The sequence below is a fragment of the Notolabrus celidotus genome, chromosome 2 (assembly GCF_009762535.1).
Source record: "Notolabrus celidotus isolate fNotCel1 chromosome 2, fNotCel1.pri, whole genome shotgun sequence".
NCBI classification, from domain to species: domain Eukaryota; kingdom Metazoa; phylum Chordata; class Actinopteri; order Labriformes; family Labridae; genus Notolabrus; species Notolabrus celidotus.
The window spans coordinates 19,185,070-19,212,508 of NC_048273.1; the positions used below are offsets into that span (position 1 = coordinate 19,185,070).

General features: G+C 39.7%; 3 protein-coding genes across 4 annotated transcripts; 1 reads left to right on the top strand and 2 right to left on the bottom strand.

The window, feature by feature from the left end:
• Positions 1-2,518: 2,518 nt before the first annotated feature.
• Positions 2,519-5,404, bottom strand: lsm7 (LSM7 homolog, U6 small nuclear RNA and mRNA degradation associated). 2 transcript variants are annotated; one of them, XM_034675468.1, is made up of 4 exons: positions 5,273-5,404; positions 4,930-5,020; positions 4,747-4,818; positions 2,519-3,074 (listed from the first exon to the last, which is right to left on the bottom strand). In XM_034675468.1, exons 1-4 carry the CDS (start codon positions 5,276-5,278, stop codon positions 2,932-2,934), a joined length of 312 nt encoding a protein of 103 aa, XP_034531359.1. In that variant the 5' UTR covers positions 5,279-5,404; the 3' UTR covers positions 2,519-2,931. The 2 variants fall into 2 exon arrangements, with proteins under 2 accessions (XP_034531359.1, XP_034531364.1); XM_034675473.1 differs by lacking the exon at positions 5,273-5,404 and having other exon boundaries at positions 4,930-5,026.
• Positions 5,405-6,493: 1,089 nt separating this feature from the next.
• On the top strand, positions 6,494-10,336 carry LOC117806490 (kelch-like protein 23). Its single transcript, XM_034675446.1, has 3 exons — positions 6,494-7,694; positions 7,839-8,250; positions 8,414-10,336. Exons 1-3 carry the CDS (start codon positions 6,704-6,706, stop codon positions 8,715-8,717), a joined length of 1,707 nt encoding a protein of 568 aa, XP_034531337.1. The 5' UTR covers positions 6,494-6,703; the 3' UTR covers positions 8,718-10,336.
• A 153-nt stretch (positions 10,337-10,489) lies between these two features.
• Positions 10,490-23,511, bottom strand: cers4a (ceramide synthase 4a). Its single transcript, XM_034675456.1, has 11 exons — positions 23,366-23,511; positions 22,115-22,291; positions 19,318-19,435; positions 16,148-16,266; positions 15,655-15,712; positions 15,387-15,437; positions 13,718-13,810; positions 12,960-13,088; positions 11,719-11,825; positions 11,016-11,172; positions 10,490-10,920 (listed from the first exon to the last, which is right to left on the bottom strand). Exons 2-11 carry the CDS (start codon positions 22,288-22,290, stop codon positions 10,720-10,722), a joined length of 1,209 nt encoding a protein of 402 aa, XP_034531347.1. The 5' UTR covers position 22,291; positions 23,366-23,511; the 3' UTR covers positions 10,490-10,719.
• Between the last annotated feature and the right edge of the window lie 3,928 nt (positions 23,512-27,439).

Here is a 27,439-nt window from a genome sequence, read left to right on the forward strand (position 1 = left end):
AATAGCGACCTGCACTGAGGACATTGATAATGTTTGCTCCAGTTTGGTTCTGGTTCTGTTTGCTTGAGTTTGGTTCTGGTTCTGATTGCTTGAGTTTGGTTCTGGTTCGGTTCTGGTTCGGTTCTGGAACGATTCTGGTTCGGATCGGATCGGTTCTGGTTCGGTTTGCTTTTTTTTGGTTCTGCTTCTGTTTGATTGAGTTCCGTTCTGGTTCGGTTCTGGTTCGGTTCTGGAACGGTTCGGGTCGGTTCGGTTCTTGTTCTGGTTCATTTCTGGTTCGGTTCTGGAACACTTCTGGTTCGATTCGGTTCTTGTTCTGCTCCATTTCTGGTTCGGTTCTGGTTCGGTTCTGGTTGGGGTCTGGTTGGGGTCTGGTTCGGTTCTGGTTCGGTTCTGGTTCGGTTTGCTTGAGTTCGGTTCTGGTTCCGTTTGCTTGAGTTTGGTTCTGATTCTGTTTGCTTATATTACGTTCTGGTTCTAACCCTAACCCTAACCCTAATCCTAACCCTAACCCTAATCATAACCCTAACCCTAACCCTAACCCTGATCCTAACCCTAACCCTGATCCTAACCCTAACCCTAATTCTGACCAGAACCCTAACCCTAACCCATATCCTAACCCTAACCCTAATCCAAACCCTAATCTTAACCCTTACCCTAATCACAACCCTAACTCTGATCACAACCCTAACCCTAATCACAACCCTAACCCTAATCATAACCCTAATCATAACCCTAACCCTAATCACAACCCTAACCCTTACCCTAATCATAACCCTAACTCTGATCACAACCCTAACCCTAATCATAACCCTAACCCTAATCACAACCCTAACCCTTACCCTAATCATAACCCTAACTCTGATCACAACCCTAACCCTAATCATAACCCTAACCCTGATCACAACCCTAACCCTAATCACAACCCTAACCCTTACCCTAATCATAACCCTAACTCTGATCACAACCCTAACCCTAATCACAACCCTAACCCTAATCACAACCCTAACCCTTACCCTAATCATAACCCTAACTCTGATCACAACCCTAACCCTAATCACAACCCGAACCCTAATCACAACCCTAACCCTAATCACAACCCTAACCCTAACCCTAATCACAACCCTAACCCTAATCACAACCTGAACCATAATCAACCCTAACCCTAACCCTGATCACAACCCTAACCCTAACCCTAATCACAACCCGAACCCTAATCACAACCCTAACCCTAATCACAACCCTAACCCTAGGATCAGGGTAAGAATGTTTTTTTACAGAATAAATGCACAAAATTGGGCATTTATAAGGCTTCTCATAAAAACACTGTACGTAAAAGGGTTTTCAACAAAAACCATTAGTTTTTGCAAAGTTAAGGTAAAATATACGGCTATAAAGATCCTAAATTAAGAGCCGTTCGGGAGTCGGCTCTTCTTTTGGAGACGAGTTAAAAGAGCCGGCTCTCTGAAAAGAGCCGAACTTCCCATCACTAAAGCACATGCTTACTACCATTTGCACTCTTAGTTGTCCTTGGAACTATTTGTATTGTAAAACGTATCAATCTAAATACTTCAGACCTGTACCATAGTGATAAACAGATAACACTTAAATTTGAATCAAGTAAATACCACTTGTATACTTTAAAACAGAGGGTCATTTCATTCCTTGTGGACTCAACATGATAGCATTTATACTTTTTAAGTAATTGATCTTAAACGCTTTCAGATAATTAACAGCAGCAAGACTCACATATCCCTTCGAGCCACCAAATGGTATCATAACAATGGTGTATATGCTGTTTTGTAATGACACAGTACAATTTTATAATTTATTAGAAATGTATTCAAATTATTTCATGGACCCCCACGCTATGGTTCGCAGACCCCCAGGGGTCCCAGGACCCCACTTTGAGAACAACTGAGCTAGAGTACGGTAATTGAGCTCTCAGCCTGCAGGGAAAGTTGTGAGGCACAGACCCCCAAGCTCTCTGCCCGACTCCACTGGTCACACTATAACTTAAATATAAGACTCTTTGAATCAAAAGAGCACTCTACAAGGTTCATGTACCATAAAACATAAACAATATACCCCCGTTTTTCTGTGAATGCATGATTATGAAGTGAAGGAGAAAAGATGTGAAAAAAGTTGTGCAGTGTCGCTGTCTTTTCCAGCACAGAGTGCACTCAACTTTCAATGAATGGGGATGTGTTTTGTTAATCGGGTCAGGTCGCACGCAGCCATGTTGGAATAATTTTCCAGGACTATGTGTGATTTTCCAGGACAATTTACTTTTTCTCCCATTTTCCAGGTATTTTCCAGTACTGGAAAACTGGTCAACTGTTTTCCAGGTTTTTCAGGACGCGTGGGAACCCTGAACTGGTCAGTGTTCAAGCTATTGGATTAGATATAATCCCTACCAGAAGAGGCTGCTTGATTCAGTTTTCTGACAGACGTTAAAAATCACTGTGATTTTCCTGACAAGTTACGCAATCATACAACACAAAAGGGAGAGCAACACTGAACTCAAAGTATTATTTTATTTTCTTATCAAAAACAACAAAGAATAGTAAAAAGTTGACATTCTGGATAAAAAGAAAAAGGTTATTTTAACATTTGCCAACTTTGTGGGCTCTTTACAACTCAAATCTTTGCAAAACTCTGCACACCAAAGACAGAAATCAAAGTGAAGAACTTTCAAATTTCCATTTGTTGCTCAACTTATGATTTTTAACAACTGAAATCTGCTTAGTTGTACACATAATTACTGTTAAGCTTTAAAATTTTGAAACAACAAAAGACGCCACAAATATCTGTGTGTGCGTGTGTGTGCGTATGTGTGTGTGTGTGTGTGTGTGTGTGTGTGTGTGTGTGTGTGTGTGTGTGTGTGCGCGCACGTGTGCGTGTATGACTGTATGTGTTTGAGAGGTAGTGTTAGCCATCCTGTTGCTGTATGAACGGATTAGGAATGGCCTCCATGCCGTCCTGAGGACAGATTAACACAACAGAGGTTCCTCTGCAGACCACCAGCCCGAGCTGCCGGGTGTCTTCTGTCAGCTTCAGCTGGTCGTCTGGATCTGGACAGACAAAGATGGACAAGAGTTGTGGACATGAAAGAATGTATTTTTGTTCGTTACCAGGGTATCTTCAGAGCTGAATGTGAATTTATCTTTACTTTTTGATGTCAAAAGAAAACTGTATATAGTACATATTTAACCCACTGCTACAGAGCAATGCTGACCTGTGTTGTTGAGCAACAATGTCACTTTTAAGGCATGCTCATTAATCAGCTCTTTAATGGCAATCATTACTCAAAGACATGAAACTACCACTGATGTGAAATTCTACATTAAATAAATGTAGGGAGGTGTTACATTACTTTGGCCCAAGTCTACAATGGCTGCTATAAAAACCACCCGAAGTCACTGCAAATGACTAATAATTAGGAATTAAACCTTTATGATAACTTGGTTTTGTGGTTTATAAGTAGACAACTCTGATTAACAGTAATGTTTTTGGAAAGGGAAGTGACACCGATTCAAAGATCCAAAGACTAACTGATCACCACTTCTGTTTTTGACAATGATAGCATGCCATTACTACAACTAAGTACCTTGGACATCACAGTTGCTGTATTAGTTTTCGTCTTTTGTTATAGACTTCCTTTAAGATATTGATCCCATGGTGCTTTTGTAATTTGATAAGATAAGGGCATTATTTAGTTTGTGACGTGATGGTGAGGCGCTGCTTGGGTCATTGGTTTGGGTAGGGCTGAAGTTTAATGCAGGTTCTGGCACAGAAAAACATGATTAATTGACCTAATATAATACAATCTGGTCTTGTGGTCACTGTGTGTATATCTGTCATCCAAGCTAACTAAAACTGCAACACAAAAGTCTGTTTAAGTTATGGTATTCTCCACATAGTTGGCAGTTTAAGTAAGTGTCAATGTTTCTTTGTCAGAGTCTATTTACATTTTGGAAAACATTTTTACATTTTATAAAGCAAAATTACATCAGCAAAACACTTTTACCAAGGCCAAAACAAATTTATGTTTAAGGAAAAAAATGTACAAAAGATGAAACACTTTTACAAAGTTGAGGACAATTTTACAAAAGACGGAACACTCATCCTTTCTGAAACAAATTAACTTTTCATTTTTACGGAAAGGGAATGTACCAAATACCGTAAGTGATCCGTAAGTGATTGAATGAGGGGTCATTTAGTTTGTTTTGATGGAGAGAAACCAAACGGAGATGGACAGGGCTTACATATTGGGACAACCTCAGGTCTCAGAGAGAGGTGTCAGACCTCCGATGAAAAAGCATTATGTCTCCGGAAAAGCTGTCATATCTCCGCAAAACCTTCATCATGTGTCAGAATTCAGATGAAACGCCTCAGACCACATCGCCTCAGGCTAAACGGAGTCAGGCTAAAAGGAGTCAGACTTAACAGTAAAAGGGTTTCATCGTTTGTAAATTTGTTTTCTTAAATGTACATTTGTTTTGGCCTTGGTAAAAGTGTTCTGCTGATGTAATTTTGTTTGATAAAATGTAAAAATATTGTCCAAAATATAAAATTGTTTCCAACTTTGTAAAAGTGTTTAATCTTTTGTAAATTTGTTTTGTCCTTCAGGGCCACCGTAAGATTTGAACGGAAACTAGCACAGTCTTACATTTTAAAAATAATACATGATGTTTTTTTGTGTCATGCCAACCTTGGAAGAGGATTTGTATCTTCTTAACTTACCCCGCATGTACTCGATTGTGCCATCCAACACCAGGTTCAACAGAGGATCAAAACCTTTCAGCACACCGCTGGCTGTGAGACACATACAGAGGGGTGATATACTCGGGATGCGTTCTGTGTCCTATCATGAAATATGTTTAGTTTCCACTAGCATTAGCTTATAGACTCAATGAGTGTACCTACCCTCTCGTCCGCCTTGAAATTTAACACGAATAGGCTTATCGATGTACTTGGACAAATCGAAGATACTCTCCTTCTTCTTCTTATCTTTATCCTGCATGGAGTAAAGGTAAATTGTTCATTTGAGACACATGTAAGCTAGCAGCACACAAACACTGACTTAGCCGGAGGTTAGCTTCGCTGGGCTAGCTCCGTGAGTAAACGAGCTTCTGTCTTTCGCAGAGCTCGTTTTCATTTCAGGTGATGTAAGTAATAAACAATGAATTTCCCGGAATACCCCTGGTAATGTTTACTAATGTGTATGTGAAACTATGTTTGAATGAGGACGAAAACCATACGAACTCACCGCCATGTTAGCTGTGTGACACGGAAGTAAAACCTTTGGCCTCCAAGGTTCAACCAATCAAATCATTGAGCGCCTGACTGACGTCATTGTTTTTGCCGTTTGTTTTTCAGTCGACGGCCCAATCTCAATAGTTGTTAATAATGTAGTTTGTATGTGGTAAAATTGCTTTGAACCAAACTAACATTCATGAGTGAAGATCTGAGTGGTTGATGTTTTATTAAGAGTGTGTTGTTGTATATAAAAAGGATATTTTTTTTCACCCTATTTGCACTTTTTGATATAATGCTTCTTCTCACACTTATATTAATGCCTTTAATCATGGCTTAAGAGGTAGCTCTTTGAATCATAGTGTGCCCAGACCACAGTGATGGAACCATAGTTATTTAGTAGACACATGCATTAACCAAACACCAGTGAATTCAAAACAACTTGGCCCAATCTCAATGTCCTCCTTAAGCCCTGAGTCCTGAGCCCTTCTTGACTTACGTAACTGACTTCACCTGGAAAGTGATTGACAGCAGAAGGCTGTAAGGGCTCAAACTGTAGAACTGGGAATGGGACAGCACTTTGAGACTTCTAACGTAACCTGCATGACATCAACAGCTCACCTTAGAGATATTAGGAATTTTTATTGCACAATGTTTACTTTCCTCAAATTCAAGGTGCTTAAGGGACTACTGACTGCCATGTGATCCAGGCTCTTACCATACAGACTGCTTAACCACACAATTTAAAGTATATAAATAGGCTATATAACTAAATATATTAATTATACTATATACAAATATCTGTGAAGATACATAGGTTAAGGCTGTTTTCTATATTTATACTTACATGCAAACTTTTTTACCTGTAAATTTCATTGCAACTTTCATGCTTCTTTTTTTACTGTTGCACTTTTTTTTCATTTCCATGTCACAGCGTTCCTTTACCTTTCCATGCTCATGGGCTTCCCCTGGGAATCTCTTGTTTCACGTCACAATGCTATGAACTATGGGTAATTCCCTTACGCTAAGTCTGCAAAAATGCCCACTTACGGAAAGGGGTCATAAAGTGCTCAAAAAGTCAGTGAGAGATCCCTCACACACTTGATAATTTGATGGTGGGACAGCCTTAAGCCCTCACGGACTGAGCGGGAATGCGCCTCAAAGTCAGTGAGTGCTTGAGGGTGGACATTGAGATTGGGCTGACAACTGTTTTTTTTAACAAACTATATTTTTTTAGTGGCGTTTCATAATGGAACTTTTAGAATGATCTCACAAGTCTTAGTGCCCATGTGTTATAATTAGCACCTGCCTTTTGACTGACCTCATTTTTCTGGTTGCAGACAGTTGGGGGGAAAGTCTATTAATAAACCCAGTTGGTGTGTTGTAAACCAGAACGAGGACATGGGACTATGCAGTAGAGGTTGCTGTGGCAGTTTGTTGTGAAATGGCCTGCAGAACTAACACTGATCTTAAACCTCAGCGTTTTGAATTCACAGTTCTGTCTGAGCAGATAGACAAACTTCAGGAGGATGAATCTTCTGATCATCAGCAAGACTCTGACTCTGAGCCTGATGAAATCCCTGATGCTACTCTGCTGGTGGAAGGGGAGAGTTTTTATGTCAACCGTCAACGGCTTGCCCTCCTGAGTCCATACTTTAGGGCTCTGTTTTTTGGATGTGGTTTGGAGAGTCGCAGAAGGAAAGTTGAGATCAAAGGTGTGAGCCTGCAGAATTTCAGTGTTTTGATGGAATACAGCGGAACATGCCGCCTAGCTTTGAACAGAGAAAATGTGCTGGGGATCCTTGAGACTGCAGACTTTTTACAACTGGAAAGAGCCCGGCTTCTGTGCTGCAAGTTCCTGGAGCGTGAGCTACACCTCAGTAACTGTCTGGGGATGATGGCCTACTCTTGGAGGCTGGGCTGCACTCAGCTATACAGGGCTGCACGACAGGTGGTACTCACACACTTTTCTGCTATTGTTGCAGAAGAGGACTTCATGTCATTGTCGAAGGAGAATATAGCAGACCTTCTTGCCAGTGATGACCTGGCCATCTTTAAGGACGATCTTGCCCTGGAGGCCACCCTGAGATGGGTGTCATTTGACTCTAAACGAGAAGAACATTTCCTTGAGCTCATTGAGCTGGTGAGGCCTGAGTTGCTCTCTTTGCCTTTTCTAACTGAAATTTTGACCAGAATGAAAAGCTCTGACCCCAGAGCTAAGCTCATCTGCATGCTGAATGAACATTATCCAGCATCTTGGTCGAAGGGCAGGTCAATGAAGAGAACCAGGGCCACAGAGACCCTCTTTCTACTGGGGGGACCCCATGATCAGGAGAAACAGGCACTTAACCAGTTTCACCCACACAATGGTCGATGGCAGAGCTGTGCATCTCTGCAGAGGAAGAACCTTACACAGTTCTCAGTAGCTGCTGTGGGTAAGAGTTCAATAATGAGACTGAGATAATGGAGATTTTTATAAAGATAGAGAGAACAATAAAACTTTATTCTTATTTTAAATATGATTTGACATATTTCCTAACTTTGAATTGTCTGTCTTTTCTGATCTCTTTATTTGGTAGGAGACAATGTAGTTGTGACAGGCGGCCACTTCAGGGATGTCCTTTGGTTCAGTGCGGACTGGGTCAGGATATACGAATGTGGGAACCAGCGCTGGATAGACGGACCGGCCCTGCAGAAATCCAGGCACAGCCACTGCTCCATTGGGCTGGGCTCTGTGCTGTATGTCCTCGGGGGCAGCATGGATGAAGGGCTTGTGGATGATGTAGAAAGACTGGTCCTGGGTTCTGAGGAGGGCTGGGAGGGGGTCAGCCCCATGGTGAGGGCTGTGGAGAGGGCGGCCATTGCTAGTCTGGACTCCTGTATTTACGTGGCTTGTGGCCTGGATGAAAACGGGGAGGCATATGGAGGAATTCAGAGGTATGTCGTGCAGGAGGATCAGTGGGATGTGGTCTCCTATTCTCCATTTCCACGGTGAGTGATTTTATTAAAGTTCTTTAAAGTTTCTTCTGCTTTGCTTTGTGGTTCTTTAACTATGTTCTTTTTCATAGTATGCATCCTTTAAACATCTTCCCCTGTCAGCCTTAATTGGCATGGTTTCATGCCAATTTAACCCCTTATCCACCCCTTTTCACAGATATGATTTGGTTGCCACAGAACTCAATGGCGCCCTCTACCTGTTTGGAGGTCAGGCTTTACGTTTCGACATAGACACAGATGAGTGGACCTTACTTGAAGAGGAATGTCTGGACAGCAAGTTTTTCTCTGGCTGCACAACAGCCAGCGGACAGATATATCTGGTCAGTGAGAAGAAGAGTAACAAAGCATTCCCAAACATGGTGCTGATGGACCCTTACATTGACACCTGCATTGAGGTGGATGATGCCATACCTTGCTCCGTCCCGCTTAGAGGATGTGTCACAGTGAGAATGGTTCCATAAATGTTAAAATGTGATTTTGTACAAGATAATTCTGTTTGTTTATCTAGATGACTTTGTGAGAGGGGTCATACAAATAGACTCACCAAATAGACTGGGATGTAATAAATCATGGTTTGGGTGGAATTAAGCTCAAAGAAAAAAAAGAAAAAAGAAGATAGCGGTGTTATTTATATCAATAAAAGTTATTTATTAAAACTTTTCAACTTTACACACAATCAACAGGGCATTCATGTGCACTCATAAGAGAAAAGTAAAGTGTTATTTTCAGGAAAACATGATTATTTCCCTGGTTTTAAGTCTTCTTTTCCAAAAAGCATCATTCAAGTGGAGAGCTATGGGTGTAGTGTTCAGTGGATCAGCCCTTTTAGTGCCCTACAACTTCAATCCCACTTAATGTTGTGAGCCCCAGTGCTATTTAGACCCTGTTTACATTCAAACACAACCCTTCTTCTAATCAGCGCACTTGTCTTTGTATAAGATGACAGGAACCATTTATCTGAATTATGCGGCATAATTAAGATTACGTTGGTTTCTAACAAACATTTCTGTGCTGTTCTGTCGACAATCATGATGATCCACTTAGATCAACCCTAAGAAACAGTTGACAGACAATGAGCCTCATCTTTCATTGTGATAAAATATGTACATGAAAATTAAATAACATCTTTATCCTAGTAAAGGAGTAGAGCATTGTCCTAGCATATCAAAATATGTCATCCACTTTAATAATTGATAAATCTTTATATTTACGTTTGACATTTATTCATCGGATAAAGCATTTAGACCTTTGTATACGCAACAGCTTTCTATAAATATATCCCATTTCTTTAATGCCCGTTTGTGAGCAAATGTCCCACCGCTTATAGATACGAAGCAGCCTCACCAACATATCAGGCAAAACAGTGAAACCAGTGACAGTAAGGCCTGGTGTGTCCAGTGACGATAGTCCTACTTTCACAAAGAGCTCCAAAAATCAAGTGCTCGTCCAACAATAATGTTAAAACAGCAGCCAAGGCACAAAACGAAAACCCAGTGGTGCAAACTTGAACAGAAACCTCGATGAGACCTCATGCTGCCTGTTATAGTGATATCAAAGTAGAAAACACACACACATACACACGGTTTTACTCCATATGTATATAAGCCTTGTTTTTTTTTTTGTTGTTGTTGTTGTAAAAGCATCATTTCATCTCATTGGAAGTGCCCTCTCAATAAGGATGTGTTTTCTCTGTGCACCAGGGGGCGTACTAGGTTTTCTAAGAAGTGAGATTTAAACAGAAAAGACAGAATCAAATCCTATTTCAGAAAAATACATCTTTAAGATACATAAGGGACTTCTGCAGGAGGGAGTAGAGCAAAATACAACATAAATATGTCCTCTTCAGTAAATTATTCATAGAAAAGATATACAAATTAGGTTGTCAACAGAATAACTACAGCATAGGTTATGCACAATCAACATAATGTGTGTCATCCTGGATACAAAGCTTTGCAAGTGAATGATGATTAAGTTCTGTCTCCTTTTTGACATACTATAGCTCTCTTGTATAAAAACATTTATTTTTCTTTTTGAGTATAAATGCATCGCAGCACAGTCCAGATGCTGTTATCCTGATGTATTTACAAACCAGTTTTTTCATAGTACATTGAAAATAAATATAAAATCTGCATACAACACACAAAGTAAGTTGGGCGTCTCCTTTTTTCCCCACAGTTGACAGGATTCTGGTGTTTGGGTGACATTTATAATGGTGTTTCTTCCCAATCTAATACTGGGGGTGCAGATTTACAATCGTCTGTGCTTGTTCTTTTTTTTTTTTTCAAGATGTGCAGGATGTAGACTTACCCTCAACTGAAATCTTCATAGGACCGTGTTGGATGTGGAAAGCCACAAGTTTTTATGATATCAGTGTTAAGTTTATCCCCAGTGGGCAGAAGGGTGAATAAGGGTGTATATTTTTTTGTAACTGAGTCTTGGTAGGCGTTGATTAAGGCAGCTCCACTATCTGGCTTTGGGCAGTCTGCTGTTAATATTCCTCTGGTTGGTCAGGTTGTTCAGGACACAGTTGTTAGCTAGTGATGCCAGTTTGGAGTTGATTGTACCCTTTCTTTGCTCCCAGCTGCACTCATCACCCTCCTCCCCAGGATCGTCCTCTTCATCTTCGACCTCGCTCTCCTCATCGCTACGTTCATCACGCTCAACCTATAGAGGGAAAAAAATGAATAAAACATTTATTAGTGCTAAAGTAACTATGGATACTCTGCTTTCCTGTCTTGTTTTTGTCACACTCTCCTCACCTTGCCCAGGAAGACAAACTTGTAGACCATACGCAAGATGAGATAAGCCCAGAAGATGTGTAGTGCCTGCAGCACTAACAGCAGGGCGTTGAAGAAGTAATAACCAAAGAAGGGCTGGAAGAAGTCTAGAGAAACCACCAGGGTCGAATGGATCACTCTGGGAAACAAACACAGGAAGAAACAGTTTTAACTTCGCTACAGGGCCAATTCCAGGAGGGTTGATAGCTCATTGATCACTGTACTGGAGTACTGTGTCTAAACTGGCAAAATCTATTTTTACAATTTGCTGTAAACTTGCTGGACTAAGAAACCGATCAGGGCTGTCAAGTTGGTGGGACAGAGAGAGAGAGAGAGAGAGAGAGAGAGAGAGAGAGAGAGAGAGAGAGAGAGAGAGAGAGAGAGAGAGAGAGAGAGAGAGAGGAAGGGGCAAAGATGCTTTAGGAAATATGAGAGGACATGGACACAGTTGGGTGATCCAGTACAAAACAGCAGATCCATTACATTTCCAACACTACAGGAACTACAAACAGCATTTAGAATAATGCTAAACCAAGGAAACAAGCTGGACAACCAATCGATAACTATATAAAACCTTTCACTTTAAAAGTTGAAGACTTAATCGAACAAAGACAATTTTAATTTTAACAAAGTTAACATTTCACATAATGTAAACAAAGTCTAATATTCTACCACCATAATTTACCTGCTAGGTAACACCACGAGTCTTGTCACCAGGAAGACCAAAGAGAAGACTACAAACAGCGAGTCACAAATCTTCGTCCAGCCACCATAGTGGAACATCTTTGCAGACTATCAGAGCAAAAATATGGCCGTTAGTTATCAGTGATAGTGAAAAGTACAGCCTACATTTATAATTCATGTCTACATGCTATTCAGGCCTGCAAGGTAGTGCATGCATTGGTTATCGATGGGTACTTTGGCGTTCTTCAACAGTTCAAAGACACCCTTGTTAGCCTAATTGGTGATTCAAAATTGCCTATAAGTGTGAGTGTGTGTGTGTGTGTGTGTGTGTGTGTATGGTTGTTTTTCTCTACTAATAGACTGGTGACCTGTCAAGGGTGTACCCTGTTGCCTCTGGCTCAGTGACAGATGGGATAGGCTCCAGCCCACCGTGATCCCCCATTTGGGATAAGCGGTATAGATAATGAATGCAGTCCTACCCTTTAACTGATACTGTTCCTGGATTACTGAGGGAGGACAATATGAAATTAAGTGCTTTAAAGTGACATCAGGATAGTCTACCTTCCTTGACCTTATTTTTTCAATTAAATTAGGGGACAATTGAAAGGAAATGAAAAAATAAGCTCTTAGGAAATCTCTATCATTTGAATGTAAGACTAGTTGAGAGGCAGGGCAGATATGGACAATGCCAGGTGATTATGTTTTTATTGGACTGTTGTAAGCTAAAATGTGATAATCTGTGATAATAAAATTAATCAGGGTTACATTGTTTTCATTACACCAAAACAGCTCACCGTCTCAAAAACTCATGCTTGTCTGTAGAGTGGAATCACTGTCTAAACATGACACCCACATTATTGTCCCTTTTTTGTGCCAGACTATGCCCAGTCACGTCTGAGGCCACATGGCTGGCTCTACATATTTCCCTCACCTCTAAGATGACAGTTGTAAGTTTTCAGATGTTATCAGTGAAATGTTGCAACCAGGAAAGAGCACTGAATGTGAGTAGACAAAAGTCACTCCATGTAAATGTTGGATTTGCTTTTTCTCCAGTTTTTAGTACATAATCAGACTTTTCTTGTATTCATTGTTTCGCTTGTTTTTCTTAAAATGTTTTCATGACAAGTGTATAAGAGAAGTGCGATGTGTAACACATAATATTTGACTGAATGTGCCAAGTACTGTTCATTATTACTAAAAAAAATAATTCACACAGATGAAAATGTAGGTGTTTTGTTTTACCTCCAGAAGAAAGTCGGAGGAGTCGTGTACCAGCATCACCAGAGTGCCAACCCTCACATAGTTGGCGCAGTAGGAGAAACCAATGAGGAATAAGGTGGCGATGTGATGGATTACCTGCTCCTTGAAATCCTGGCATACACACATGAACACACAGAGACCACACCGTAAAAGTTAACTGTACAGTAGCAAAACCGAGACGTCAGCAGCTTTCCGTCTGTGGTCTTTTTCATCAATAATGTCCAAGAATTAGGAGAGCAGATTTACAGTATAAATCATCTGGACTGATTCATTTTGTTGGATACTCGAATATCATTGATCAGCAGTTTTGAGCCTCTGGTGAGTCACACACACTCACTTCTCATTCAGGCTGCAGCTGCATTGAGCTAGAGCACATTTACAAATGTGTGGTATATATTTGGATATATCAAAGGTGTACCAATTAATTATTTTTTATGTCTGTGAATTTAGCAGTGTGTGCTAATCTGTTACTGAAGATTTTAGATCCAGCAGCACTCAGTTTTTAAATGAGAGCAAATGAAAAGTCCACCAAACTATGATGTAATACCAGATAATCCAGTGCATAATCTGTGTTTAGTGTAATCATGTGAGAGAACAACATTGGGATTACACTGCCAAAAAAAAGGGAGTAAGTGATGACATAATTCAGCTTATGGTTTTGACCATTTGCCTAACAGTCTAAAGCTCAAGCTCTTACTTTGGGCTTTTAAACAATGTTTGTTAAAGGAGGTCACACTCACTTTCCGCTTGACATCCACAGACACAGACAGTAGCAGGGATAAATAGAAGCCCATTTCAAGGATGTAATACCAGAAATGGACCTCAGCTACAGGCTGAAGAATGAGAGGAAGAGAGAAACAATAAGTCAAACATTTCCATGCATACATTAATTCAGTGTTATGTTGCTACTGCTTACTTTGTAGCCTGAGGAAAGTAACCTGTACACAAATACTGAAGCCATAAGAGAAGAATTCACTGATTTAGCAGACTCCTCTTGTATGTGTCTGCTGAGAAAGATCTAAAGATCTCAAATTCTGTCATCATGTCACAACACCTTTTTCTTGGTTGTGTCATAAAAATGTAAGAAATCTGAGAATTCATCCCCATTCAACATCTCTTGATTGATATGCAACTAAACTGATCATGAAAGTGAAAAACCAGAGTGATATGTGTCCATATTCTAAGTTAGAAGAACATATTTAACAACCGTCAGCTACCTCAATACAACAGAAAATGTTCGCATTCAACCACCTCTTTCTGTTAGCTATATACCTTTAATATCTTTTATTACAAGACAATCAAAAGCTAATGTTACCAACTACCAACCAACGAAAGATAGGAAGTGGCTGAATGCTAACATTTGCTTTTTATTGCCTCACATGATAAGATAGGACAGGCTGCTGTATGAATATGGGCACCCAAAACTTTGCCCTAAAACTACTGGCATATAGGATTCCACTTTACTGAACACTCTCTGATTGGTTTATGTGCACAGTGGTGAAGCTAGACTTCAGTGTTTCCAAAGGTCTTGGTAATAATAAAAACACTTCTTTCACTTTCCTTTAAAGACTAAAATGGATTTTATCAAAGCTGTCAACCTGTTTCCAAAAGAGAACGTGTTCTTATTTAAAGAACTCGTAGTGTGCTATCTCAAATCCAAACACCTCATGCAGAACACCCAGCATTCAAAGTCTAAAGCCCCACAATAGCAGGAAGTCGACTGAGGTATTTAACTCTAAAGAACACATCCTCTCTTGCTGTCTAAGATCACAAGATCTCAGAACAGGAAAAAAAAGGTCAGGGGTAGCGCTGCCTGCAGGAGCTGTAATCAGTCAAACTGCAGAGAGTACCGGGCTTTACATTTTTTTTAGTGTTTGCTGTTCAAGGCCGTGACCCTGCAAAAGGATGTTTTCTCCAGAGGAATGCCGACCTACAGGCATAACTGTCACAAACATAGTAGAGACATTGGCTTCAAAAAAGATGTAAAGGAAGTAGGGAGCTGGCTTGAAAGTCTGAGGCAGGGGAATGAACTGACCAAAGTGTGTCATTAACCCAGAGTCCACTGTTAAATCCTTCAACACACACATTCAAGACTTTGTTTTATTGAGTTCCTCCCAGCCATTGTTTTACTACTGACTTTTCTTTTCACTGTGTGAGCTAATGTTCCAGCTGTGCCAGAGTCAAAGTTTAATATTGTGTTAGGGTTGTATATTAAGTAAAGCGTTTTATGCTCTTATTGAGGAGATACGACGGAATGGGAAATTGGGTGGTGGAATAAAAACCTGCTACGAGGACGATGGCCTCTGTACATGAAGCATGCGATTTAACCACTAGGCCAAACTGGTGCCCCATATTAAACTCCAACAAACTCTTGTTTTTAGGGCTACAACCTTGTTGTTTCATGCTCACCTGTCTGGGATAATCTCTCCAACACTCTCTGTGATCCCAGAACCATGGAGTCTGAAAGACCAAATAACACAATTAGTCTTCAATCAAACAAGCCTTGAGCTGAAAATTAACTCATGCCTTGAAAACCAATAAAGTTATACATTTTGATTATGACTCCAAAGAGTTAAAGAAATGTACATGTATTATTGCCACCACTCAAAAGCCATGTCCCATTGCTAGTTAGTTAGTTTTTATTTTTTTTCTCTGGTGTAGTTAATAACACACTTACATTAATTAAAGAGGCAAGCCCTGCAGTGAATGCTGCGAGGTAGAAGACGAAACGCCAGCTGTCCAGATAAAAATCAACACCATCACTTGTTAAAAGCTGTGGTATAAATTAAATTAATGGACAATTAATATTAGGAATGACATATCAAAGAGGCATATTCTGTAGCAGTACTTAGTATTCATATGAATATGACGCATCCAACATGCTGAATTTTAGTAATTCAATTGTGGGGGGAAAAACAAGCACTCAAAAAGTAGAAGCGTAGACCTTGAGTTTGGCAATTCAATCATTTTCCTGTAATGATAAATCTTTCAAATGTTGCACTTTACAGCAGTATATTAGACTATAATGTGAACAAATGAAAACAGTCATTTTTAAATCAAACCCTCCCTTTCTGCTTTTGGACCGACAAGATGTACTTTCTCTTAAATTTTGGCCTTTAGCTTTAACAGACAGACTTAAAATAGTATTTAAAGGACTTTCAAAAACTCACGAGGCCTCGCAGAACTTTTTGGTGTTACTGGGTCTGTCCTGGTTCCTTCTGTGTCTGAACCAGGTCTGGATCTTTCTCGGAGAGAATCCGCACTGCTTCCCCAAGGCCACCACCTCACTCTGCACACACACAAACACAATTATATATTACAGGGCTAGACTTTTATTAACATTTGAGACAAGTTAAAGATGTTTCCTGCTGCCTGCTGCTTTCTTACTCCCTGAGATGCAATATTTCACATGTGATATTTTAAAAGCCAGAGCTCCCTGCTGATGTCTCTGACAGCTGTGTTGTTACTTTATTACAGGAAGATACATTTCATCCGAGCTGCATACCTGACCTGTCAAAATGAGGACTCCTACAATGATAAATGTAAACGTACTACTGGTCATTACTGATGAGTCTGCAACATGACTACTGCACTTCTTCTGATGTTTCATGCTTTCTTCCTCCAACCCTTATTTTTGATATAGAGGAAACTAAACATGCATCTTTAGATTGAGCTAAAATGGCCATCTGTATCCGTGCAGGAGTATCCCTTCCTCTCACAAGTTTGTCAAAAAACTAATTTCTTATGATTTGGATGAATATTGAGATGCAGTTATGTGTTGCGTGTTTATTCGCTAAAATATGATCCACCTCGGTTGATCAATACATGTGTTTAATTTCATAGGCTGTCTTTCCAAAGTTCATTTGTTGGCTTTGATTTCTGATCATTATTTTCTCTGAATTCCAAGTCCTGGTTGAGGATGATGCTGTCATGCTAACTTATGCTGCTGGCAGTGTTGTTTAACCAGGAAGTATTTAAGGTTACTGTTTGGCCTTTTTAGCCTCAGCTCTTGGATCCCAAAGCCCTTATATGGTTTCTCCTTGGTCTTCGGCTGAACTAGTGGTACCTAAACACCACCATGCTAAGGAGCGATCCTAAACTATTTACCCTTTACGGGATCAAGGAGAGAGGAGAGACATAGTAAGAGTAAAATATGAGGACATACAAGAGCAGCCTTCCCGGAAGTCTGTTCACTGACTGACACATCCCTGTATTGAAAATCCCTCACTCGATGCCACATCAGCTCGGACTTTGCTGAAATTTCACATCACCAGGATTTAATCCCAGAGAAAAGGTGGACCTTAAAGCAGTCAGTAAGGGGTTCCTTGAAACAGATCAGAAACATACATCAGTATGTGACTAAATATAAATGTAAAAAATATAATTCCATATCTACTACTTTTATCATTAAAAATGATCAGTATGATTATAATCAGGACACGAGATAAACAGACTACAGGTTATTCGCCGGTTGCAGATGTTTAAACTGGCAACACACAGAGACAAACACCGTTGCTGTGTATATTTTATCAGAATTCTTACATTGCAAATGTGTGCAGACACAAACTGCAGTTAAAGCTGACTGACAGCTGATCAGTGGCGATCATCTGACGCTGTCATCACAAACAGGCGTCGCTTCACGTGACGCACTGAAGGAAAGGACGGCTCATGTCTTTTAAAGCAAATTTCCTCATTCCTTCCCCTCTCTTCATTTCCTTGAATCTCTCTAGGCATCTCTGGTGGGAGGGACTGAGATGCAAGTAAACGGCGCAAATGGGAGATGAAAGAATGAAACTTAAGAGCTTTGGGATTTAGCCAATGTCTTTCAGCTGGGGACCCTCTTTGATGTGAGTTTATTTTGTGCTATATAAATTACATTTTCAGCTCTATGTTAAAGAACACTAAAACAAAGCTCGAACTAAGATCATGGACTGTTATGGTGATTTTGGTTCTCCAAACCTCTCAAACTGTAAGTCCTGATGTTCAAGGCTTGACATCTGTATCCGAACAGTAGCCCTCCACCTGCACTGTATTGTGATATTTTATTATTATGATATTATTGTGTGGAAAAAAAGCTAAAAATATAACGATGATGATGCAACATTTTCCATTGACCATGTTTAGCAAATCCACCTAAATATACAGATACATGTATGTTATGCGCCTTTTGCCTGGTATCTAAATATAATGTAGGACAACAAAGGCATCAAACAGGAGCCCCTGCTGCTGCTCTTGGTTCAGGCCACATGCAAATAGTTGATTTGAATATACGTCATGACACACAGGTTAACTTGGAACTGTGATAGAATCAATTTAGAATCAGAGTTGTCTTGTTCTGTCACCAGTGCTGCAATGCCAACAAAACCAAGTCAAGGTTGGAGGATTTACATGTGAACTTCTTTCGGACTTGACTGCACCTGTTAACAAGATGAAGTTATCGTTTTACACCTCGAAAAAACCTGTAAATCACCTGTATCATGACTAAGTATTGTACCTTTGTAACGTGACACCCATTTGCCTCTGTGACTCATGTGAGTTAGATGAATCTGCTCGTACATCCTTTTCCTAATCAGTTCCTTGAATCATCACAGCTAACAACTCATCTGACTGCTGAACAATCAAGCTCTTCTGACATGCTGCTTCTGTTTTCAACACACAGTGACAAACTGTGCTGCTACTTCCTGTGTAGGGCCAGTATTTTAATGAATATATGCTCATCTGTGATTCAGTCATTAGAGCAAGGCATGAGGATGACTGCTGGAACATAATCTCCAATGTGCTGATATCCAGAACAACAGGGGGAGTGTGTCATTGCTTTTATACAACAGTCCTAAAAGCAGTAGTATGCAAATACAAATTATTATATTTTGTTTATGTTATCATTAAATTGGGATCTGCAAGTGCAATTAGTTCCACAACTGGGCTGGAACTAGACTGCTATCAAGCACCACATAATCATATTTCTGATTATTTCAGATTTCAACAGGCCGGCTGCTTTTTAAAACTCACTTTAATCTATTGTGTATTTGTGTTTTTGATATAATACTGGTGTCCAATTTGATATTATATACGCATTAAAACATTATACTTTTTATATTATTGCTCTCCTTATTATAGATTTCAGTAACTTGTTGATGGGATTTTTAGTATAACTTTGCATCTGGGGTTTATATACTTTTAAATGATAAAAGATAAACTAATGATTCACTCCTGTTTGTCCAGTTCACTTTTGAGTACATAATGAAAGCCTGCTAAGATGAAGACTGGAGGACACTGTTAAGAGATTCTAGTGAACATTTACATTAAGGCTAAAGAGGGAAGGTAAAACATTAATACAAACTTGCGATGGCAGCCGTCTGTTCTGTTTGTAGAAGGTTTCCAGCTTTGGGACAGAGGCCGCTCGGATCCTAATCCGGTCCTTCACACCCAACTGTTTGCTTAATGGGACGGCAATGAGTCTGAGAGGACAGAGAACAGAAGGAAGGGAAAATGGGAAAAAAAAAACATGCTATTTTTCTTATATCGATTTCAATCTTGATACTTTAACAAACTTGATTATAATTGTTGAGGGGTTAAAATGAGATGACTTCAACAGCTGTCTAATGTGATCCGAATGGGGTACAGTATCGTGGTGGCAACAAGATATCTCATTATGGTGCTCCTGACAGCCTGCAGAGCCACTATCATTGGCGTATTGGGACATTTGGCCAGACGGCCTCGTCATTAGCTGATATGGCATCAAGAGACATTTGATCTGCATGTGTGCCTTTTACGCAGAGATGGAGGCAGTCAGACAGAGCCACAGAGAGGAACAAAAACAATGTGTCATTGGTGAGGTGTGTAGATACAAGAGTGTGTATGTGTGTGTTTTGTGTGTGTGCATGTGCTTAACATGCGTGTAACTTTAGCTCAAAGATAATCATCCTTAAATGGGCAGGGACAGGGAGATCAGAGAGAATGAGAAGGTCAGGTCAGTTTTACAGAGACAAACATGTTCTCTGGTTACACGACTCTCCATCGTACACACCCACACACATACACACACACACACACACACACACACACACACACACACACACACACACACACACACACACACACACCTCCTCAACAGAACAGCTGCGGACCAGGATGAGCAAATGAAGACAATTTTTTCATCATCCATCTGACTGACAGCTCCAGAGACCTGAGCAAGACATTAATACTCCACTGTCAGCACTATCAGGTGCATGCTGGTATCTAGCATAACACTTTTTGACCCCTTCTCTGCAAGTCATACAGTTAACCATACCACACTGGTCATCAGTATATGATAAATGTACACACAAGACTCTAAGCCCAACAATGGCACCGATCTCACACAGCTCGTGCCAAGCAAGTTCACACAGTTTTTTTACATTCGGACATGGAGCATGCAAAAACAAGCACTCAATCAATAAATCCATTATGTCTTTGCATCCTTTCACTGTTGTTTTTGTCTGCTGCCAGCAAAACTAGTTCAAGCAAGCAAGTTCACCTTGATGTTGACTTTTCAGCTGCCTAGTTTTAAGGAAAGTACTTAGAGCTACACACTCCTCACTGCCACCAAATCTTTATAAATTAGTTTCTGAATTGCTGGGTCTGTTGTCAAAAAACATGTGCAAGATAAAAATCAATAGATTATTATATGACATCATAAAATATTTCACCTTATGTCTGGGTTTCTGCAAACTTCTTGCTCAGAGTAATTGGTGTCTGTCGTTTTAATCACCTATGTTGTATAATATTTTTAAATATTTCTGGTGATTAGGAATTTGCAACCGAGGGTCATTAAAAGTTGGAAAATGTTGCAGATTCAGTTCATCAAAGACGGGTCGTCACCCCGGCACAGGTCGTGGTGCAGACTTAGCACTTTCTTTTCATCACATCACTTTTTCAATTATTACACTTGCTTAATGTGCAGTTGCTATTTTGGGTTTTAGGTTTCATAAACCTTCTGCTACAACCATAGGCTGTACAAATAATGGACATAGTCTCATTGATGTCACCCATTTGTTGCTGAAGCAGAGTTCTGAAGCCTATCGTTGGTAGTTGCCATATTGAAATGCTGACTCAACCTAACTTTGTTCAATCTAGTATGATGCAAAGACGTGAAGTTGAGGTGGGCTCTTTAACCGTTTTTTGTATTAGTCTGCAAACATGTTTATTTTTATCGTAAGGATCAGTGTTTTTATTGGGCGTGTAAGTGGTTCCGGGGTATCTTCAGTAATAAGTTTTGTAATTTTTAGTTAAAAAATTACTTATGATGAGTATATATAGATAAATTGTCAAACAACTTAGTATAATCTACATAGCATTTTCATTGCCTCAAAGTATGACAAAAATCCATCTCCTGTTGCTCTTGCTGTCAGATACCAGTCATCATTTCACACTGAGGATAAGACCCACTTCCCTTTTCCTGCACAGAAGTGTTGTGACCTTTTCTAGGGAGTCTCTAGAGGCTTCAGCAGGATTCTCTTAACAAGCACAACTGGGGATTTAAGGTCAAGTTTTTTCCATACATCTATTGGTGGTGAGTCTATTCATACGAAAGGTTGCTGAGTATATCCAACAATAGGTATTGTGAATGTAAACAGTGTTGGTGAAATTGGTTTAGCTCACTTACCGTACCTTTCTTAAAACTAACAACTCCTGTTAAGAAGCCCCCGATAAGGCTGCTATCAAATAGATCCTCCCAACATGTACATCCCATTTTATAGGGCTGGATTTAATTCCCCTGATGAGGAGAGAGTATTTTCACACAGTCAGCAACTAAAAACTGTCTACTCATGATGCCTGCCTCTCATTGGCTGTCTAACCTACTCCCTCCATCTAATGAAGGATAAAGGAGCCATTATCCTGAGCTACACAGGCAGCAAATCAGTTAGCCAGCCAGCATGACCAGTACAGGTGAAAGAGGAAGTCAGACCCAAACAAATAAATAACCATCATGCTTAACTCTTTCTTGGCCACACAGTCACTCACACATCACTTGAGTTGTAGATCCACCATAAACTTTGAAAGCTTACTGCTCTAGCAGAAGTCATAGTGAATGACAATAAGAAAAAGTAGATCTTACGATTTAATGATCCAGTTATGATGGAGGTATGGTGTCTTACCTCTCGAAGACGTATCTGAGAGCTATAAAGGCAAAGGCCAGTGGTAGGGTGTAGATAAGATCCCTGGGTAGAGGAAAGCGGCCCTCATTCTCCTTCATCTCAATGTCCCGCCAGCGGATACCAGGAGGAAGCCAGTACTCCTCCTGCCACAGCCACTCATTTAACAGAGCCTCCATCCTGAGGGGGGGAGCACAGTCTGAAACGTTACTGTTAAAAATGTATGACCATATTCATATTTATGCCAAACAGCAGCTGAGACACTGCTGATTAGACATTAAGAGAGACATTAGACATTAAGAGAGACACAGGGCAAAGAACAGCAGGGTCATTTATTTTAAGGTTTCATCTTATTTGCATCATGATTCGTCAAAACATTGTGACTGTTTAAAGTTCCTATAGACAGCAGGCATCATAAGAATCCCCTTTGTATCCAACTAACCCTTATAAATTCACTTTAAAATCATGTATGAAAAGATCATGCTCATGAAGTAAATGCTAAGTACATTGTAAGATTTGGAATAAAAATGACAGCCAATTAAGTGATGAACCTTCTTTCTAATCTATTAGTCAATGCATTGTTTAAACTCTGGTTATAGGTTTAGTTTGGAAACGACACACAACGACAACACCTTATTTCAAATGAAGGCAAAACTTAAAAGAACATTTTTAAAATAATCCACTGGGGATGGAAACCAAATTTCAAATAGGCTACTCTTTGACAAAATATACAGGTACCCATGCGCATGCGCATTCAAATATAAACACATTGATGAAACACACTGACAGAGACACATTTAGCGTAAAACACACGCCTTTCTGCAGTTATACAAAAGAATATGCTCAATCTTGATCGATTACAGTGTAAAAGCTGTGATTTCTCAAAGCATCACATTGATTGGCATATTGATTATAGCGGTACGTCAAAGCGTCCATGCAGCCTGCTGACATGACAAACCAAAGCACCCTGCACAGCGAGAGGCTATAACAGCCCAACAAGACACACGTTGTCTCTATAAACAGGAATTAATCAGATAATACTAATAGACCGCGACATAATATTAAACGAAGTCCTACTCAATCTGTAAGATACCGTGGGAAGCCCATCTATACAATTCAACTCAGCAGCCCCCACGTAAGCGGTTTCATCGAGAAACAGCCTACCTTTTAAAATTATATATACTTATAAATGCAAGAAAGTCTTTACAAACGTCTGTTATATTTGACACAGCATAAATGCGACATTGCAGTTACCTGTCGGTGCTCCTGTGATGGGGATGGGAAGCGTTCAGCGGTGAATAGGAGAGGAGGAGGAGCAGATTTGACGCAATCTGCTTCCTCTGTGAGGGCGGAGAGAGGCGCTGTCATCATCACCATCTCCTCACTTCACCGGGGTCTTGTTGTTTCTCCCTGCGCGAGATAAGCATAGGAACGTCACTTCAAACCACTGACAACAGAATAACTTTGTTATGCTGTGACAACGTCCGGGATGGGCAAAAAAGTTAGTCTGTGTTTGGCTTTTTCAGGACTTTCAGGACCCCATTAAAACTATTAATTTAGTTTTTAATTTGAAAGATTATTGGATTTTTTTTCATTTTTTGTGAAGACGTGTCTTTCCAGTTCAATAGATCTTTAACTTTCCTGTTATGTCTGGTTTTCTGGAACAGCAATATTGTTCCTGGGTCAATTTGACCCGGAGCATATTCAATTATTCAAAAGTGTCAGAACCCAAAAAAATCCCAATACTATTTCTTAACTCCATTACTAACCATTTAAAGCAAGATTGATTTAGTCCGTTGGTGTTCTTTAATTCTGACAGATCATGGTTCAATGAGGATAACTCACTGGTTTTTCATTCAAATTAATGTTAAAACTTTCTTTAATGTACATTGGAAAGCCCTAAATATAAATACAATAGTTTTACATGACAGATTTTTGTTTATTTTATTTTACAACTCGAATTTTTGATAGTTGATAAATTAACACGACACCTCTTCTGTCACATGCTGCCCAGATTTTTATGCTGCATTTAGCTGGTTTAGAAGGGATATATTGCCTGTTAAGACTTTGAAAAAGTTCAACTTTACCCGCAACACAACACGAGGGTTAAAGCTCTTGTGAGGATTTTTTAAAACTAATTATAAAACACCTATTATTAGCCTCTTACCTTTCCCAAAGAAAGATTAATAAAAACATTTTGATTCTAATCAAAACATTATAAATTGTTACTTTAGGGTACATTTGTAAAATGTTAATGAGCAATGGTTCTGTTGATACCTGGTAATCCTCATCAGAGGGGATGACACATGTTTTCTGGACTGGAAGGATTCAGGAAATAACACCAAAGCGGGCAGGAAAAGAAATGCAGTGTGGGGATTTTTTGAAGTTACTGATGCAACATGAAAACATTATTTCTCAAACAGACCTTATCGATAAGAAAGCTGATACGATTAGCAACCAGGCTCACATGACATAGCCCTTCATACCAATCATACTTTAATAGTACTCAAACTGAAAGTTCGTGAGAGGAAAATACAAGCCAGTAGCTGTTTATCTAGGTAACATGATAACTTTCACTTTTATTGTATTGCAAAACCCTGAAATCTGAATCATGATGTAAAGTTTGGAAATATAGAGTTATGAGGCTCAATTTGTATGTATTTTATTGTATGTGCATTCATATCTTATTTTAAAAGCTTCTCACTGAGATACAGTTACCACCTTGATTTAGTGGTGTCATATACAGTACAGTTAATTGCATTCACCATACCAAGTATATGCAGGTGTGCAGGTGGTAATAAAGGTATCATTGTCATAGTCATGTAGTTTTAAACCTCTTAAAGTTATAGAAACAAGAAGTGGGATGTGTTATTTATTTATTTTTATTTTTTTACCAGTACATACACAATGACTGGCAGTTATATCTCATTCCAATTTGCTACTGTGCATGAAGGAAATTCACTGTAACTCTGGATACTGACAGTTTCTTTGCAAGGACTTCCAGAGGTTATTCTCTTCAGGATGCAAGACAGTAAATTGATGTGTCAGTACAGTGCTCTGCAGAGCTCTATTGGAAATGCTTTAAGGTACACAGCTCCAACTGTGCTAACAGGGGTTGCCTCAGGGTTAGGGTTACATAGGGTTACTATGTGCTATTTGCTCTAATTGAATAAGCCTCATTCTCTTTTTTGTACAACAGTTGTTGTTCAGGTTGCATGATTTAAGCTGAAAGCATATGAACCAGAGCATGTGAGCATGAAGCTGCTACAATAGATGAAGAGATGTTTTTGTCTGCAGTTGTGGAATTCTTGAGATAAGCGTGACAGGTCCTTCAAGAGGTTGATCAGCCGATGCAGTGTTTTCACTTTATTGTTTTCTTGATTAACACAAATAAATGCTTCTTCTGGGGTTCCTGGAAGTAACATCCTGTCAGGTTGTCTTCCTTAAGATTATGTTTATTTGCAGCTTGAGGCTTTACAGCGACTTAAAAAAGTTTTATCAAAGAAAACATGACAAGTTTTCTGGTTGACAAGTGTAACTGTTGACATTACGATATCCAGCTGGGTGTGTCCCCTTAAAACTGCATGTTTGTTGTGTTGGGCAGTTGTTGTCAGAACTGCTTTTAAAGTTCTCATGCCTTAAAAGAAACACACAAAACCTACACACGCAAAGAAGAGAAAGAAAGCCAATCACTGAATATAACACGTGCTGCAAATATTGAAAAAAACACACCTAAAAAAGTAATTACACTGTTGATTTTAAAATGACACCATGTACCTTTTTGAGCATTTTTACTGAGAGTGACAGTGTATGTATGTGCACAGACTAGCCTGCATGTTACTAGGTCAGATGTGTGCAAGTGTGTGTTAGATAACTGCTTATTCATTTCAAACAACTTTATTGAATAAGCAGTTATCCAACACACTGGCACACATCTGACCTAACAAGGATAATGAGCAGAACATTGATGTCATAGCAAATTTAACAGCCTCTGAGTTCATCTCTTGTTTTACAGCCAATCACAGCAACAGATGCACAAACATGGCACGGTAAGTGAGGTTGTTAAAATTCAGTATTTGTTCTTAGCCATGTATAAAAGTAGCCTGGTTGTGGAAAAAGTGGCCAAGCCTTAATGAATAATGAAATGTATTAATGCACTGAAAGCCTGCTGCCTTTCTTATTCTCCCTGTGGAGTCCTAATGACCTTAATGATGTGATTTTATTACCATGCTCAGTGCTGGCCTTTTATCCACCCTAAACTTCTTCCTCTTCTTTTGTTTTGTGCATTTTCCTGGTTGAGTACAGCTTTTTAGCTTCAGCTTCGGTCACAAGAGAGCTACAAGAAGCTGAAATTGTAAAAAAAAAATACAGCAAAAAGAAATATAGTCTATCAACAGTGTTATCTCTGAAATTTGACAATTCGAACAAGACATTAATTGGTTAGGGAGGTGCTCACCAACAAGCTCACACGCTCCTAGGTATAGTTTTAGTGTAATGCTGGCAAAATCTGTTCCTTTTGTTATCTAAGGAAAAGCAGAATAGATACACATAAATACAATTTCCATTAGTTAAGTGCTACAAATAAGGCTATTGCTGAAGAAACATAAAAAAAAAATGTAATCTTACACCAGCATGCTCGCAGTCGTTGCTGGGTATGAAGTTATGTATGTTAACTGCATTAAGTGCATGCTAGCATTTGCTAACTAGCATAAAACAATAGGGTCAGCTGGGATTAGTTGGGAACATTAATAACTTAAAGGTATTTTATCTTAAGCTCTAGCATTAGATAGCAGCATGATATTTCAATTTTTGTGAATTTTGCCTTTTAATTGCCATTTAGTTTTCCAGTTGTGGCATAATAGCATTCATCCTCTGATAATCAGAAATATCAGCCAAAAATACCTTTTTTCAAATTCATCACTTGTTGAGGTATCTAAAGTGGGAGCAAAGTGGAAGAACAATAAACCAACTGACTGCTATGATGACAGACATTACATATGGCTACACTCCTGTTGTGTCTAAAACCCCAAACACCATCAATGTTCTATCACTGTCTCTGGGCTTTGCAAACCTTGAGAAATAAGGACCATGGAGGCCTCTGCGAGACCTCTGGTCCCTCACTGTGTACCCCTCTATCTGGGCCAACAATAACACGGCCGGGGAGGTGGGGAATGTGCACAGGAAACCAGTGCTTCTCAGCAACAGCAGCAGCGGCGGTGGCGGCGGCTCTGAGCCTGGCTGAGCCGAACTGCTGAGGACCTGGCTAGAGCACAGTCATGTTTCAGCTGGGGCCAGGGGGGCTCCTTCAGGAAACACACACACACTTAC